Genomic DNA, 19052 nt, shown 5'->3' with positions numbered 1-19052 from the left:
TCCTAATTTATTTAATTCAAGTCCTCCTGAGGTGAATGCCACGATATCGGACAACATGAAAAAATAATCAGAACCCAGGTTCCTAGCAAAATGAGTAAACAATTTCATCCCACGGTAGGCACAATCCACATTTATAAACTGCAAATTTACCAATAATCAAGGGGGCAAATGCTTAAAATTGTATGATAAATATTCGAAAATCACAAACCAAGTTGACGGTTTGTTGACAAAGCCAACTCCATGCTAGAAGAATCCAGTCTACAGCATTATCAATCACTAAACTCTTAGAAATATGCATGAACTACCATGCTACACAATAAGTTCTACACACCCCAGCAAATATAAGAAAACTAGGGCACCTCAACAGAAGTGATCATATTATGTTAACAAACACCATCTGCTGTGGCATCAATCTCTCTCCTGCTTTTTATTATTGCCTTTTTTCTCATATCAAAATCAAGTTTCTCGAGATCGCCAGCAATCGCAAAATAACCATAGAAGACCCTCTTTTCCATCTTAGTTTTTTCATCAATCTGAACTAAATCTGGATTCTTATCATCATTTCCTTGATTTGTTGTTGAAGCCTGCACTCGTAACCAATCTTTCCGTCCGTGTTTATTAACTTCAAAATATTTAACCAGCCGATCTGCCTCTCGCACCCCAGAAGAAGAGGGTGAAAACTTAACTACTACAGTGCCTCTATAGTGCCCATCTTTTCCATACAGTGCCTTTGGCTTTCCACCGCTAAACCCAAGTTCTGCAAGCAGTAAGCAACAAACATAATCTCACAAGCTAAATCACAGTTCCCTAAAAATGAGTAATAATCTGTGATCTTTAGAGTTATAGATAAATTAGGCATTGTCAAAGCATGCAAAAGCACAAGGATCTTTCCTTAAAGAGCTAAGCCGCTGAATATACAAAGACTTCATATACCACTCATACACGTATGCAATAAAAAATAATTGTCATGCAATTATAAAATATACAAATCTAAATAGCTGTTCAGGATGATGTCATCATGCCACATCCAAAAGATAAAAGTGACAACAAAAAGAGGAAATACTTTGTGCTGTTCAACGAATCCATTGCCTATATAACTGTTCAACAGGAATTTTACCATCCATATTACAGACATGTACACATGCATGTCTCTGTCTTTGTGCGTGTTTGCCTGAATATGTACATGTATATATGTGTGGGTGTGGGTGTGGGTGTGTGTACGTATTCAGGTGCATGTGTGGGTGAGTGCATCCATCTGCTTACCTGGAGAGTTCAAGAAGCCACAAATTAAATTGCCTTGAAGTCCTTCCAAAAGATTTCACTTCCTCTGTGTGTGTGCTTGTGTATGTGTATGTGTGCGTGGGTGTGGGTGTGGGTGTGGGTGTGGGTGTGTGTGCGTGTGTGTGTGGGTGGGTGTGTGTGTGTGAGTGTGTGTGTGTGTTCAGGTGTGTGTGTGGGTGGATGTTTAGATTTAATTTACCAAGAGAGTTCAAGGAGTCGCAAAATACCTTGTCTTGATATCATTCAAAAATATTTCCCTTCACATTTAACACACATAATTACTGAGGGCAAGGAGACACAAAATAAGTTGCCTTAATGTTTTACAAAGAAAGGAGAAGTTGGGGTGATTACCACATTGAAGTATGGACACTCACACAGTGACACAGCTATTCAAACATCCTTTAGATTTTCCATTTTTCATCAGTCTACTCACCCACAAATTAAATTGCCTTGATGTCCTTCCAAAAGATTTCACTTCCTCTGTGTGTGTGCTTGTGTATGTGCATATGTGTGTGGGTGTGGGTGTGTGCGTGTGTGTGTCTACTCACCCACAAATTAAATTGCCCTGATGTCCTTCCAAAAGATTTCACTTCCTCTGTGTGTGTGCTTGTGTATGTGCATATGCGTGTGGGTGTGGGTGTGTGCGTGTGTCTGTGTGGGTGTGTGTATGAGTGTGTGTGGGTGTGGGTGCGTCTGTGTGTTCAGGTGCGTGTGGGTGGGTGTTTAGATTTAATTTACCAAGAAAGTTCAAGGAGTCACAAAATACCTTGTCTACTCACCCACAAATTAAATTGCCCTGATGTCCTTCCAAAAGATTTCACTTCCTCTGTGTGTGTGCTTGTGTATGTGCATATGTGTGTGGGTGTGGGTGTGTGCGTGTGTGTGTATGAGTGTGTGTGGGTGTGGGTGCGTCTGTGTGTTCAGGTGTGTGTGGGTGGGTGTTTAGATTTAATTTACCAAGAAAGTTCAAGGAGTCACAAAATACCTTGTCTTGATATGATTCAAAAAGATTTCCCTTCGCATTTAACACACATAATTACTGAGGGCAAGGAGACGTAAAATAAATTGCCTTAATGTTTTAAAAACAGAGAAGAGAAGTTGGGGTGATTACCACATTGAAGTATGGACACTCACACACTGACACAGTTATTCAAACATCCTTTAGATTTTCCATTTTTCATCAGTCTGCTCACCCACCTGTTGAATGCAATGATTGTACAAAATATCCACCACTTGAATTTGCAGAATTTAGGTCCCTTTTCAATACATGGTGATGGTGACAACAGAAATGAAAATTTCTAAGACAAACACAAATTCATGGAAAAACTACCATATCTGTGCTAAATTTCCAATTTCTTTGTAACATAACTTATACTCCATTGCACCATGAGGTAAATATCTTGCATTCAAATCCTTTCTGGGGCTTGTTTCAACTTTCATAATGCAACATAGATCTAATCCACTCCACAATAACACTCTTTACATAAATGAAATCTAATCCACTATCCTTTCATAAAGTTGCCAATTCTAGCATGCCTATTGGATAATGGGGATTCTGCTACACCAAATTCTGCTAGAGTAATCCATTCAACATATTTAGAATCTTCAGCTTTAAGCATGTTTAGTAGTTTCAAATCCAATATTTCATGGTCAACAGATCAAACCACACAGAGCATAGCAACTTTAATTTGAGACTTACGAAGAACAGTTATAAAATCTATGAACTTCTATTTTTCATATTAAATGATTATTCAGAAGGATCCATTGGAGTAAAGTCAATCTTTTATATCACATAAATGCCATTCCACTGACAGAGTGGGTTAAGGAGGAGATATTTCTTCCTTAAAATGTTGAATTTTATGAAGGCAAACAGATTTTAAGGAAATCAATGCCATGCCACTGACAAGGTTGCTTAAGGAGGAGATAGTTCTTCCTTAAAATATTGAAATTTACAAAGACAAACAGATTTTAAGGAAATCGACACACCTAGTGATGATGACATGAAAACACACAAAACACTTTAGCCTAAATTTCAAAAGCTGGTGCCAGATAAACACAATCCTTGTAACAAACATTCAATATGGGGGACCATTTGTTATTTGTTCAGCAGATTTTTCTTGTTGGGAGGTTTATTATTTTGCAAGCACCAACATCATCATACTTGATATACCTGTCTTTGAGTTATTTTAATGATTTAAAAATCAACATGATTTCAGCGGACAAGGTGCATTGTCCCTAAAAAAATATTTGCAGCTACATTCTTCATTTCCTTATTCCTATAATCTCAGTGTCGTGGATGTTACCCTTTCTTGAAAATGCTTTACAATCATATTCTCCATGCCTTTTATTCCAAGAATCTTAAGTCAAAAGGCTTGATTCATGTCGACATGTATGTCCATCACCCATTGCAATCAATTGTCAATACACCAAAAGCTCTTAACCGTTAGTGAGTGGGACATTATAAAGTTTAAAGAAACTGGGATCCCCCAAAGGCAGGGTTAATAGTCCCATAACTCAATAATTTAGCCCTGCCAAGCCAAGAGCTCCACCAAATAGGACACAATCAACCATAAGGCAAGTAAACTGCCAAGGGTGAGAATCAAACCATCCCCAGCAGAGTTGCCAGACACATTAGCCCACTATAATTTTGCCACTATATCAAGATCTCAGACTGGTAGTAAGTACACCACTGTCAAGGCTAGTGTTTCTGTGATTCAGATGCAAAGATGGCTATTTTATTTGTATATGCAAGTTATTAATTCTGGACTTCATTGATACAATGACACTCAACTGATGATAACCAATTAACCTTGTTTAGTTAAGATGGTTATAACATCTAATATGTCTATCCTGGAACTCAACAGGCTGTCCTTGTATTCTTCAATAACTTTGGCCATGCCAGCTCATCAAGGTTTCGCACTTACTTACTATTAAGAGTAGACAGGTACCGTGTTATATTCTACTGTTGCCTTTGCAAAGTTATTGGCAATTGCAAAGACAAAACTTAAGTTGACTGGATGTGTCAAACTCAAGCATTTCTGAAAAGTTATGTACCCTAATCTGCAGGAACTCTGGCTAAACGCAAACAAGTCCAGACCAAGTCCAGACAGGATCCTGATCCTGGTCTGGGTCCCGCCTGGGTTTGCCCAGTGTCCTGTACCCTACTACTAGAGCTATGAAAGAACTAAAAGTGAGGATACTTTAACCTTCTTGTCTGTGAAGTGCTTCTAACATTCATTCAACCATCAGCTTTAATAAAAAAGGACCAATATGATTGACTGCAATGATAGTAAAATTTGGTCTATAGGTCCCCTCTAATAAACTTTTAGCTATGACATCTGTCAATACACTGTCAAAATATGTTTGCTGTTCTACTTGGCAGATGTCATTTTGGCTCCAACACTGAGAGCTTCATCATTTCTTTTTACAGGGTATAAAGCACGATGTATCTCTGGATTAATGATCAGATGCAGATGTGCTATTCTGAAACATTTTGATTTATCTTTGATGTTTGACAATTTACACTTATATGTGTATATGTACATATATAAGTTTATAACATCTACATATATGTATGTACATATATATACATTCTCACACACAGAGTACTGCTGAACCCAGCCATGCTAAACCTAGGGGAAGAAAATCAGCAAACCACCAAACATAACCAGCAACATAGCAGACAACTACACATAACATATAATATCAAGAATGGTAATTTGTCAAACATGCTATATGTATGACATAAGTCAAATCATTTAAAACATGTCTGATTTCTAACTTTGAACAAAATTCAAAAAACCATTGTAGCTGTGTGACCAATATTTATTGTTTAAAAACAGATCTTCGACAGACCCCTTGATCATACTTGATTATACACATTACAAAAGTATGTGTGTTTATGTTTCTCAACATGCTTGTATATGAATGCAGGTGTATGTGTGTGTTTATGTTCTTGTGTTTCCAAGTTGAAACATGTTTGTGTATGAACGCAGATGTACATGTGTGTTTAAGTCCTTGCGTTTCTCGACATATTTGCAAATGAACGCAGGTGTTTGCATGCATGCACAAATATGTGAGCACATGTGCTTATGTACGTGTGCGTGTCTGTGTGAATGTTGGTATATGTGCATGAATTTGCTGTTGTGCACTGCACGCATGAAAATGGGTTGCACTTGGTGCGCCATGAACATTGGTTATTGTGTATGAATGTGAATGAATGCATTAAGCATAGAATGTCTGTATGAACACACGAATGTGCACACCTGTGAGTGGAGTTAGTGTGCAAATAGAGCAACAACATATTAATTAATAAATGATCTAGCAATCATTGTGAGGACTCAAGTATGACCATCACCTGGTGCATTATGGATATCATTAGTACATCACATTTAACATTTATCAGCAGCCTCATTGCCATTTGAGCTCACAAATTCTTGGGTCTCACCGATACCCACATATCCCTTATGATACAACATCCTTAAAAAAGCGCAGTAACATATCTCCTAAAGCCACCTGAACAACTATCCTATTCAGGCCTCCCAACATCACATTTGAACAGTGTAATATAATAACTATACCTGAGGGTCTTTACAACCACCAAATCCAGAATTAAAGGGTCAATTTTAATAGTCATATGAATTCATCATAGAAGGGATGGTATAGCTACAAAATAACTAATGAATCATCCCAGGCATGCATCCAAGGCTTCTATATGTTTCTGATCTCACCATATAGACATTCAAAGGATACATACTTTGTAATTACTAACAATCAATAAGAAGTTACCAATGACAGATACCCTATTCTCCATAGTGTAAGTTCTCAATTTCACATAAGAAATATAGCCCTCAATCTGAAAATATTCAGAGTCCCCTTGGATTCAACATGTAACTGTTAAGTAATATGGTGAATGACTGTGAAATTCACATTATTTCTATATCAAATCATGGAAAACAATTTCAATAACCTGAAAAGTGCTTATGTATTAGGCACATCCATATCCATCTATTCCTATGTTTTATTAGTGCATTGAACAAGCAAGGTCAACTCCAACAGTCCAACCAGATGGGAAATAACAAGCTCAGTTCTGCTGTCAGAGTAAAATTATATGATGACCTACAGGGTACCAGTTCTCATTGTTTAATGGTTAACAATACATACAATAAATTAACACAAAACATAGCTTGTGATGGTGCAATCCTTAGGTCAAGATTTATCATAGGTTTTCATAAAGACTTTGGATTTGCACTATAGAATGACAAGAGAGCTCACTAGATACAAATGATACTTAGGAAACATGCTTATTGCACATACTAGACATTTCTTGCAATGTACATCACCTAGATGTATATATTGTATAGTGAATCAAATATTATCAAATGGTTCTAAGAGATCACAACATCTCAAACTGGACTGAAATAAATCATATCTTAAAGGGGATCCAATGTCTAAATTGAAGTGACCTATTGCATACTGATAAGAAGCTCAAGATGTTGCACCAGAAGTAGCATAGGTCCACCATTGCTAAAACTTCCTAACACATCAAAATGCCACAAAAGTTATTGAGAACAAATAGGGCAGCCATTGCTAATACTAGGTTACTTCGCAAAATGGAGGAGCTTAACTGACAGAGACACCAAGATCTTCTATAAAAGTCAACTACAATGCAGTGATTTTGTTATGCAAAAGAAAATTAAACATATAAAAATTCCATGGGTATCACAATATGCAGAATAGACTTTTTTGAATTTAACTTATTTGCAATGTGTTAGCAATGAAGAGATTAAAAAGGATTTTACCATTTCATTTGCTTCACGAAGAAAAATTAAAGGACAATCCTAAAATAGGTCGAAATTACTAATTGTCTCGTCAAAGAAGATTGAGGTTTTTATAACATTTTAGAGGGATGATTTCGTAAGTTATTTCAAACCATTCAAGTTTGTCTATTTAGCAATGTATAAATTACTATTATAAAATTTGTCCATTAGATATCTCTGAATTCTGAATTCAATTTCAGATAGAATGAAAAACCCTCAGCCAAGGAACTTGTTTATGCCTATGCCTGGTGTAATTATGAGAGTAAGGGGAAAACTCTTGGAAAATCTGCTCCTATTACTCTATAATAGAGCAATTGGCAAGCTCAAATCAAGCCTTATATTATTATGCAGTAACTCGATTGTAATTAATAAAATACAGGCATGCACGTTTCAATTTAAAGTTGCAATTTCAAACCACTGATATGGCTAATGCCACAGCAAAAAATATAGCTGAATGTCAATTAACAATGTCCTCTACTAGGATTTAATTGACATGAAACGCAGATCAAACTAAATAAGCCTACGTGCAAAGTATCTATGGAACAAATGAAAGGCTTACTTTTTAATGTACGCCTTCAAATCGATGTGTTGGTAAGGATGAAGTTCTCAAAAGTCCACTATTTCAGTATACTCCCATAGGTTTAGCATAGGAGATTTAAACTTAAGTGACAGCTTTTACAAGAACACCCAAAATAAATGAAAAGATTACTTTCCAAAACCAACCCAGAATTCTGATGGACTAATTAATAAGACCCCAAACCTCAATCACCTTTAGTCCAACAATAACAGAGACCTGATCAAACTGGAACTGAATATTTAGTAACATGTTTCATATTAACTTCCAAAGTTCTTAAATAATGCACTGTAAGGACTATCATCCAAAGACAATGACAAGGTTAAGTAATAAGCTAAGTTGCCGAATCGGGTACGGGAACGGGAATGGGTACGTGGGTACGAAGTGCCGGTACGGCATAAATTATTTTCGGGGTTGGGTACGTTTTCGGTACATTCATACAAAAATAATATATGTATGTATGTATGTATATACATACCTTATACACACACACACACACACACAAACACACACACACACATATATATATACATGTGTATATGTATATGTATATGTATACTAATATACATATATAATAGAATTAAGTTTAGAATGTCATATACCAATACATATGCTAAACAAAACCATTACAAATCTCAAATTTTGAAGCATAACATACTAATTTAAATTCAGTTTTCAATATCAAATAGATCAAACTAGAATCTCATGATAGATAAGTTCTGAATTCACTAATCAGCACTATAGGTCTTAACAATAACAAAACGATCAAACTAGAATCACTAAACATTTCAGAAACATTTTGGCATCTAAAAATGCGAACCCTGGATGTACCCACAGGAGATTCGTTTCAGAATCTGATTCCGGTACATTTCGTACCCGGAATCGCCCGAAAAATCCCAAGATTCAGTAACTTAGGTAATAAGCATCATCTTTACTCAGACAAAGCATAATATGATAAATTTTAGTGTTCCAACTCACTTCCACCAATGCATCCCTTTCCTCTCCTCTGGGGCTGTCCCAGACATTTGTTAGATCCGAGGATGTAAAGAAGACATCCCCACATGTCCCTTCTGAATATTATTCTCACATCATTCTAATTGCAGGGATGTTTCCCATTTTGAGAAAAACATTCTTACAACCCTGGCACATCAAATCGATATGTTGGTAAGGATGAAGTTCTCAAAAGTCCACTATTTCAGTATACATCCATAGGTTTAGCATAGGAGATTAAAACTTAAGTCACGGCTTTTACAAGCACACCCACAATAAATGAAAAGATTACTTTCCAAAACCAACCCAGAATTCTGATGGACTAATTAATAAGACCCCAAACCTCAATCACCTATAGTCCAACAACAACAGAGACCTGATCAAACTGGAACTGAATATTCAGTAACATGTTTCATATTAACTTCAGAAGTTCTTAAATAAGGCACTGTAAGGACTATCATCCAAAGACAATGACAAGGTTAAGTAATAAGCATCATCTTTACTCAGACAAAGCATAATATGATAAATTTTAGTGTTCCAACTCACTTCCACCAATGCATCCCTTTCCTCTCCTCTGGGGCTGTCCCAGACATTTGTTAGATCCAAGGATGTAGAGAAGACATCCCCACATGTCCCTTCTGAATATTATTCTCACATCATCCTAATTGCAGGGATGTTTCCCATTTTGAGAAAAACATTCTTACAACCCTGGCACATCAAAGAACATCCTAACATCTCCCAAATTTGCCCACACCCACTGCCAAATTGTGGGATCTATTTTTTTTTGCCATGCAAGAAATGCATCCTCACATCCCCCATACACATGTCCTATATCTTGAAGAAATATAAATGATAAATGAGAATTCCAGGGTCCTTATGGGGCATTATTTATCTCTTATCATTCAACTTACTATCGCACAGTGCATTAAGACTCCATATAATCATAAAATTCAGAGGCATATCTTGGATATCTCAAAATCTAAAGAATCACACTGTCTGCATATAAATAGCCCATCTTCAGAAATGCCAACCATTAAAGTTTGTTAAGTGGGATAACATGAGTTCCTTTGCCATCCTTGCTTCCTCTGGCATGCCAAATTCATTACCAAATTGTACCAATCACTGCACTTCTTTGGTAAAATCATCACAAACAAGTTCTTTTGCCAGTGTTACTGTTAACTACAAAATAGTTCAAAATTGGATTTGGAATTCTCTTTGTATAAAATCTATCTTGATTGAGACAGTTTCCTCACTTAAATCATATGGCCTAATAAAAATTATTAAAAAATTAAAAAGACTCAACTGGCACAGAAGCATACCAAAGCCAGAGCAAAGGTACTTGGCAAAAACAATGTGCAGCAAAATGAAGAATTCTTGTGAGAAAAGCTAACAAGCTTCCTGTACATGTTAGACAGACATCCACTATATATGAAATCACTAGTTAAACAGACTTCAATATTCATACGATAAATTAGCAAGAGAAACCAAATGTAAAAGTTTGCAAGTTTTTCTTATGCACCTTTGAGTTTCTCCTCCATCTCTCGATTTCCGATGCTGTCTCTTTTCTTTCCACTGTATGCATTGTTAATAATAACAAGAGGCGGCCACAACATTAGATCTTCTTTGTTTGCTGCTGCTTCAGGTGATGTGAGAGACTGGTATGACTTTGCACTATCAGGTGGCAAGGCATAACTCCATCCCATCATAACGCACAATGCTTTATGTAGTCCTAAGTGATCTGTTCGCAGTGCAGGATTCTCAGCATTATATGCATGCATTACAAGGCTATGAGTATCGATAAAAAAATTTGATTGCCTGCAAACAGAGCAACCAGTGCAACTTAAACAACCAAATCAACATAAAAATCTGAAAACTAGCCACTAATAAATAACACCATAATGTTGAATTGACTTTCCTTGTTATCAAAAAATTAAATTAATTAGATTTAAGAGTGGCCAAATTCTTATTCTAGCATCTCTTTTAAGCAATTGGTCAGAATTTTCTAGATGAATGAGATGATCATGAAAACACAATAAACGCCTCAAAATATGTAGAATGCTTTAAGCATGCTATTTATAGTAAAGGCTCATCCATGACCAATGTTGTAGCAGAAAGCATATTACCATTGGGAATCATAAGCAGAATTTTGGATCTATATGAATGCTACTGAGACACATAAAAACAGAATAAATTCTAATGATGCATCACCATGTGGCAGACCTAATAGGAAGATTTCTGCGCAGTCACAGACTATAAATACACTGATAAACACAGACCACAGACTACAGTAATTGCAGTACATGAAAGACAATCTACATGTTAATCTTTATTGACAAAAATTCTTATGACTGTAACTGTAGAGTTTTGATTTATAGGTTATTTATTATTCCAGGAAGCATTTATCCATCCAAATTCTACAAGTTCAAAAACAGAACAATATAAATGAAGAAAAAATGTATTCACAATATTATTCTGAGAGGCTTCAAACTATATAATTAAAGGAAATGAACCACAGACCTTAATGATACAATTGCAGTCCTTCAATAACATTTCTTAATATTAGGAAATCAGAGAACACACTGATATAAGTCCTGGGATAGAGATGTACCCTAACTTCAGAGAGATAAGTGATTGTTTTAGTGTGCATGGGTGGGTGCATTGCATATGAGTTTAAGACAATACACACACTTGCTATATCTCGACTTATGTGCCAATCTTGTTCACGCCTACAGACAATCAATGATGAAGAGTCTTATTATACTTCCCTAAACAATTCAAGCCTTTTTCAAAACATTTAGCCTTAAAATATTATTCCTCCAAATGTTGCACTACTTTTTTTTGCCTTTACATTACTTTATTTCATGCTTCCATCACAAAACAATCACCTACACTAGTCAAGTGCTGAAAGTAACATATTGCAGCGAAACCATTCTAAATAATCAGCTATATATAAAAACATAGTGGCAATGGGTGATAAAGAATATGGTAAATGGTGCCAATATTGGCATGGTGTGATGGTTAAGTTGCAGTATTGTTGTTCTTGCCATCAAAGTTCAAACCCCGTTGGGGTGCTATTATTGAATGGATTAAATGGAGATGAGGTCCCCCATTTGTGACCTCACTGGTTCATAGCTCCAGGTCAATAGAATTTACCCCCTTTAAAAAAAAGAATATGGTAAATGGTAAATGGCAAATGGCAAGTCAGTAACAATCGCAAATCCATCAAAGCACAATCCAAGTTTTAATGGGTACCACATACCCATTCAAACCTAAGAAACAACAGAATTGAGAAATGCAAGTACCAGAAATGTAAATAATAAACCCACATACCAGCCACAGACAACACACCGCACTTGACCAGCTTTTCCATCCTCTTCATATTTGTGGCAGTGTTCTGGATTTTCATAAAGTACTTTTGACAGTCGAAGAAAGGCTTTCTGAATATTTTGCTTGAAATCCTCACTAATATCAGCAGCACCTAAAGCATGCATAGGCTCGCTACCAAACTGCACATCACTATTATGGGGGCGACCATCAAGCGGTGCCCTATCATAACCATCATTATGTTTCTGATATTTGGAAGGCCGATGGTAATCATGATCTTCCTCCCTTTTCCTAGTCAGTGGACTGTTGTTGTACTGCAAATCTTGTCTCCCTCTGTTTGTAAAGCCACTGGGTCCCGCCATGCGGGATGGTGAAATCCACTGTTCCCTATCATGAGGCAGCACCCCTGACGCAGATGCCCCATGTGGACTGTCATATGATCTTGCTATTGCAGGCATCTTCTGTCTCATTGAATCATCTTCCATGCGGGAAAACCTCGCCCGTTCCTGTTCTTTGCTATAATAATCCTGTGCTTCCATTTCCCGCATGTGCCGCATATACTCCATGTCATTGCCAGAAGCTGCTGGGCCCGAATTCCTATAAAGATGTTCTTCCCTGCCGGGCCCCTCGGGCCTGAAGAAATCCCTATCACGCCCAGCCTCAAAATACTGAGAATCCCTATCCCTTGGAACTGAACCTTCAACAGGTTGAGCTTCTCTAGGAAACGACTCACTATTTGCACCAAATGGATTGTTTGGACCATTGAAAGCTGAAGCTTCATAAACAGGGCCGCCAGGCCGCGTGGGATTTGCTGCGTAGAACCTCTCAATCTCAGCTTCCCTTTGAAGATTTTCAGGCCGGTTATATGGATTATTTATTTCTTGGCCAGGGTAAGGACCGGGGATTGAATCACGCATACCAAAGTTTGCATTATCAAAGTAGGGGGTAGATGCATTGTTACCTGCAAGTAAAAAAATTAGGAGTGAATAATTTTTGCAATTATAAAATGGCATGCGAATATTTTTAATTCAAAAAGTAAGAAATGTACGTCTTACAACCTAATACCATAGAAGAACATACGATTTATCCATAGCAGCAAATATGTTTTAACAAAAACGTCAACCTGTGCCGGGGATCAAAACTCTCTCAAAAATTTAAGGTGTTCTTACCATTCGGGACTCAAACATGGGTTTTTCGCATATCAACGCCCCGTTCCAACCAACAGACTCGGGCCAAAAGTATTTGGGTGAATCTAATAAATCGGTGTACGTCGTATACGAAAATTCAACCAATATTTTTCCAGAATAGGAGGGCACGATGCTTACTGTATGGGAGCGTGGATATTTTGGTACTTTTGCTATTGCTCTCAATACCACGAATAATCCGGTTAAAAGAGAGATAGGCGCATCTACAATGGATGCAAGGGACGTTGTAATGGAAAGAATGAGTAACAAAAAAAGCACCTCGACATCAATTTGACAGTCATTTAGGTGTCAAACATTCATTACATCCGGCTACTTATACATTTCTATAATCACAAATCCAACTCCTATCTAACCTATGTCACCAATCCAACATTTATACAAAAATGATAAGAAAATAGGGCACAAGAGCAAGTTGATTACCTGCGAAGGAGGGTGATGGATGCGAAGGATCAGAGGGTACAGCGTAGTAAGAGCGAGAGGTGCCATCGGACATGATGATGGATCGTTTTTCCAACACCTCGAAGCCTATCTGAGGCGGCGCCTGTGGTGCCTTCCATTGCGCAGGGCTGTTTGCATCACCTGCCGCCTGAGGGTTCTGAGAAGATGTCGATGGTCCAGCTTGTGTGCGCTCTGCAGGTTGCGGGGTCGTATCTTGCGGTTCCACGGCCACCTTGGCTTCCTCGGGATCTGCTGACGGTTGAAGCTTGGAAGAATTTGGCTTCGATTCCTTGGGCTGCTCTTTGTCCCATCGGCTACTTCTTGATTTGCCTTTGCCTGCAGAAATTTTAGGGTTCTCTGCTGCTGCTGGTGGCCCTCCTCCTCCTCCTTTTTCTCGCTTCATCTTCGTTCCTCTCATCAAATTGTTTTCCAATCCTACTTCACGCTTGGATGCTTTTGTAGGGGTTCGATAAGTCAGTACCAAAGCATCAACATTCTTCGATGCTAAAAATTATTCAAAATTAGGTATTAGATAAGCATGTTGATGGCTTGGGTGAAAAGAAAAGAAATAGAGAATTTTATATGAAGGGGAATTTTTTCAAGTCGGTAGGGTGAGGAAAGTTTTCTATATACGTGGTTCTATCTAGGGGAAAGGACCCAGTAGTTGAGCATGTACCAATTGTTGTGAGGGTTGTTGATACCTTTTGTTCCAAAAATTGAACAAATAAAACCTATTGTTTGAAACAAAAAATATCAATTTTTGTTAGGAAATGTACCAACAGTTGTTAGGAAATGTACCAACAGTTGTTAGGAAATGTACTAATATTGTAAAAAGTAACCAATCAGGTGATGCCATGTCAGCTGCACAACTATTGGGGTCTCTTTTGCACGCCTATTGGTCTCACTTTTTTTTGGGGCTGTTTTGGACACCTTGGCAAAAAGCATGCTGATGTGGCATCATATTTGATGACGTGGCCCTGAAACCTTAGTTATGAGCAGGGGACTTGCCAAGTAAGCTGCTGTAAAAAAATCGGAGTGATTTGAAATTTCCAAGTAGGATTTTGAGAAGCGCGAAGTTAGGGTGCACGACTACTGGGTCCTTTCCCCTATATGACACTGGAATGGTTTGAGAAATAGGAAATATTCGTTAAGGAAAGAATTTGTAGATTTCGTAATAATGAATAGTGGAGGTAGAATGGTACTTTTTCATCATGGAAATTTTAGCAAAAGAGTGATTTCATTGTTAATTATGAAGATATTTTGTAAGTTGATAATTTAAGTATCTTATTTGAGGAGGGAGGGTTTGACAAAATTGTAAACCTCGTCATCAAAATTCACTACAAAAGATGGTGACTTCATTGTCAACTATGAAGACACTTTGTAAGTTGATAAATTAAGTATCTTGTTTGAGGAGGGAGGGTTGGATAAAATTGTAAACCTCATCATCAAAATTCACTATAAAAGATCTGAGCTCGTGAATAGATTACAAACGTTATATGATCTTTTATGTTGGTTACGCATGTGTTGGTTGATCATGTGTTGTTCGTGGGTCCCATAGGTTGCTTTGTCCTCATGGATATTATTAAAATCTTTCATCTCATTTGCTTTGGCCTTTCAAAATTTGGCCTCTCATTTGTTCTCTTTTGAAACAAAAGAAAGGATGGTAATGGTACATAGGAGTTAAAATCAAATAATTAATGGTATGTTATCTACCTTGGATTTTATGCAAGATTAGTGTGAGTTTTTGGATCACTCATATCAGACTAGATCAATTTTGTATACATTAATATGTTATTTATTGTGTGGATCTAATTCTTGCAAATTGCACACATTTTGCTTTCCAGTTTATCCAATAATATAAGCTATTTTTTATTGTTTGAACTTGTGCTTCCAAATCACTAGAGAACAAGTTCTCTTAGGTTAACCCCAAAAACTGAATAATGTTACAGACATGTTAAGAATTAAAAACATTTAATACAATTAAGGTTGGAGGTTCCAGTTAAGTACATCCAACTATGTAGCCAAATGCATAAACACACACCGTTAAACTTAATTAAACAACATATAGCAGAATTTATCTTTGTTGATTCATAGACGTGATACATATTGTAGTCTATTGTGCAATGGATTGTACAACATGAGGCATTGGCCTTCAATGATCTATATGGGCACCAATATGAGCAAAAATTTAATTATCTAATAATATTGCAATACAAAGTTGTATTGTTAGTAAACATTCTAATCAACTTCTAATTCTTCATCTCTAATTTCTTAACACCTTCACCAACTTTGAATGATCATGAGTGATGCTTATATAGTGAGCCTTTAGCCTTATGAATGATTTGTGTTTGTCACTAGGTGTTTCAAAGCTTGATGTGAGATGAAATGTGTAGCCTTGAATCGTGTAGAAGGAAACTTTCTAGAATGAATAGTGAGAATCATGCAATGGGTCTCAATGCAATTTATAGCATGAACCTATTGTTAACTTATTTTAATATAGATACTAAGATAGTGTAATAATTTAAAAAAAAGACATGGCCTGCTAATGGGATTTTGAGGGCTTATCCTCCTAGGGTTGGTGAAAAAAGTCATGTGTGGATGCCGCCAGACAGGAGATGGATCAAGATCAACTTTGACGGGGCATCCAGGGGGAATCTCGGGATCTCCGATGCAGGGGTCATAGCTCGAGATGAGAAAGGTAGTATTTTAGAACTTGGAGCAAAGAGATTGGTGGATGTCACTAATAATGAAGCTGAGTGTCAGGCGGCAATTGAAGCAATTTTTATGGCAAAAAAATTGGAGGTGAAAAAACTACACCTTGGAGGGGACTCCTAGCTAGTGGTGAATGGCATCACTAGGGGTAGGATGGAGGCTTGGCACCTGGATAAACATATCAAAAGAATAAATGACCTCGTGAATGGGTTCAAGGATTTTAAAGTATCACATGTTCTAAGGGAAAAGAATGTTGAAGTTGATGTGCTCTCGAACATAGGTGCAAATGGTTCCTTGGCTAAACATTTTAAATTCTTTGAAGACTTAAGGGATTTGGATCCCTTTGAATTTGTATGAAGGTGCTTTGAGTATGAAAGGGGAACCTGAGAAGTTGTGATGAGCTATGTGTGAACCATTTTAGATATGCATGTTGAGGGGTGGGGATGGATCACATGGATTGAGTTCTCCGCAATGGCAGCAAGTTGTGAAATGGCGGCGTAGGTGCAATGATGATAGTGAATGGAACTTTGGATTGTTGGCGATGTGTGGTGTGAGGTGGTGCATGCAATGAAATAAATGGATGGGGTGACAACGGGTTGTGTCATTATGGTCCTCGTTTTCTTTTTGGCACTGCGCAGAGGATTGCAATTTCTCTTGTGAGCATTATGTTTTGGTTGTGTGGCAGGGGAACGATGGAAGCAAATTTCTCATTGCTCACACTGGGCCAAATGCCTTCCTTTCAAGGCACTATTTCAAGCCATCGTCTAAAGAATGTTTTTAGGGTGGATGAGGAAGAATTTTGGAGGGTTGTTCGCTTGATGTTTGGGGACGAATTCCTGGACACTAACTGTCACCCGCGAACTAATTTGGACGTATCATCCCTGTTTGTGGCTCTGGCGCTAATGGTGGGAAGTTCAAGGGAGGAGGTGTCGTGGGTGGCGTCTCTAGTGCTGAGACCAAAATGGTCGGGTGGCCTAGCGGAGGTGGTGGAACGTGTGGAGATTGGTGTGGGTTTGAGAATGGAGCAAGGATCGTGGAGGCACTTAGGCGGGCGGAATGATGTAGTGCAGCCTCTGGTGGTGTGGTCTGCCTCTCGCCCGGTTGAAACCTAGTTGGAGGATGCAAGGAAAGGGTGGCGGGAACTGTTGGACTTTGTGCGGAAGATGGGATCGACGGAGTGGGCGAAATTGCACGGCAAGAAGACCCCGGTGAAGTCGCGGGATCCGATTGGTGAAGATGGGCGGTTGTTGGTGCGTCACCAAATCTCGCAGAAGAGTGTGAAGATCGTGGGACGCAGTGAGTTGCGAGAAGGATAGTCGGGAACCACGACAAGTGTTGGGATGGCGCAGCCCAATGCAGGAGCCAATCATGCCATCCCCAACTTCTCCAGGGAGGAGGCCCTTAGTTGGTTCCGGTAGGTTGGTTTCCTGAGTAGGTTGTCAATTTTTTGGGTAGTTTTTCCCTGTTGTAAGGAATGTAACCTTAGTGGTAGGCATAGCTGGTGTGGTTTCTGTCTCGGGTTTCATTTTGATTTTGTAGGGGCGAGACCCCATATAGTCTTAATATAGTGGAACGTTGCAGAGCAGCTGAAGGCATGTATTTTTCCTTTCAAGAAATATAAATATTAAACATGTTACCGATCAAAAAATAATAATTAAAAAAAAGACACATTAGAAGGTATTGGTTCACTATCTCACCATACACTATAATGGTAATCACCAAGTTACCTTTATTGTCTTCCAAAAGGACCATGCACCTTTATGATGGAAATTTTTGCTTTGGAAAAAGTTGTCTTGTTGTTTTTTTGAATTTGGAATGGTTCTCATCCATGTTGCATGAGAAGATTAGGTTTTTTTTTCCTATATTGATGATGATTCCCTATTTCTACTCTTGGAAGAAACACTACTCTATTCCAGCTTCATCCACATTATAGGAAGGAGCAAATTTGAAAGGGTGTGTTGCAAGGAGCTAAAGCAATATGTTGTAGGAAATTAGTAGAAGTTTACGTTGTGTAGGAAGAGTTGAAAGAGTCTTGAGGATCACATCTTGTGGCTTATTCATAAGCATGAATGTGGTAAACATGTAATGCTCCACCAAGGAACCCAAAGGACAACAGATAAAAGAAACAAAAAGATAGATTTTTTTTTTTTAAACATCAGTAAGAAGCACGATTCTCATTAACTAATGTTACTCAACATAATGATCAACTTTCCAATGAACATATAATCTTAGGTTACCAACATTATTCACAATGAAGTAAACCATTGATAACTCATAAAGTAGTAGCGGAAGATAATAGAGCTTATCATTTACACTTTACCTCTAAGTCCTCCTAGGTTCCCCAACGTTGTTACTTACAACAACCATCACAAGAAAGGATTATATTTCTTTCCTCAATCAGTCTACCAAATAAGGATAAACAAACTTTTAACATAAGAAAACAGTATCATGATCAATACATATTTACTAAAATTAAATCAACATCTTAAATAGTTTACTTTTTTAGGAACTTAGGTACATCATGATACATCCCTAGATCATCTTAATAAAGAATGATATAACATTTATCCATTAGTCATCCAATACCAATTCCTACTCCATACAACACTAGCCAAAGATCAATCCATTACATCAAAGTACCATGTTACATTCATTCTAAGGTAGGTTCGTTAACACCATTATGTAGTATAACATATATATAAAAGATAC

The 19052-nt window shown here is 37.6% G+C and overlaps 1 protein-coding gene across 1 annotated transcript; it reads right to left on the bottom strand.

Moving 5' to 3' along the window:
• Positions 1–145: 145 nt before the first annotated feature.
• Positions 146–14184, bottom strand: LOC131078621 (uncharacterized). The gene is made up of 4 exons (XM_058016369.2): positions 13614–14184; positions 11995–12949; positions 10184–10479; positions 146–757 (listed from the first exon to the last, which is right to left on the bottom strand). The coding sequence occupies exons 1-4, from the start codon at positions 14047–14049 to the stop codon at positions 384–386; spliced, it is 2061 nt and encodes a 686-aa protein (XP_057872352.1). The 5' UTR covers positions 14050–14184; the 3' UTR covers positions 146–383.
• Between the last annotated feature and the right edge of the window lie 4868 nt (positions 14185–19052).

This window comes from Cryptomeria japonica, chromosome 3 (assembly GCF_030272615.1).
Source record: "Cryptomeria japonica chromosome 3, Sugi_1.0, whole genome shotgun sequence".
In the NCBI taxonomy this organism is placed as follows: domain Eukaryota; kingdom Viridiplantae; phylum Streptophyta; class Pinopsida; order Cupressales; family Cupressaceae; genus Cryptomeria; species Cryptomeria japonica.
This window is presented reverse-complemented; position numbering and strand designations above follow the sequence as displayed.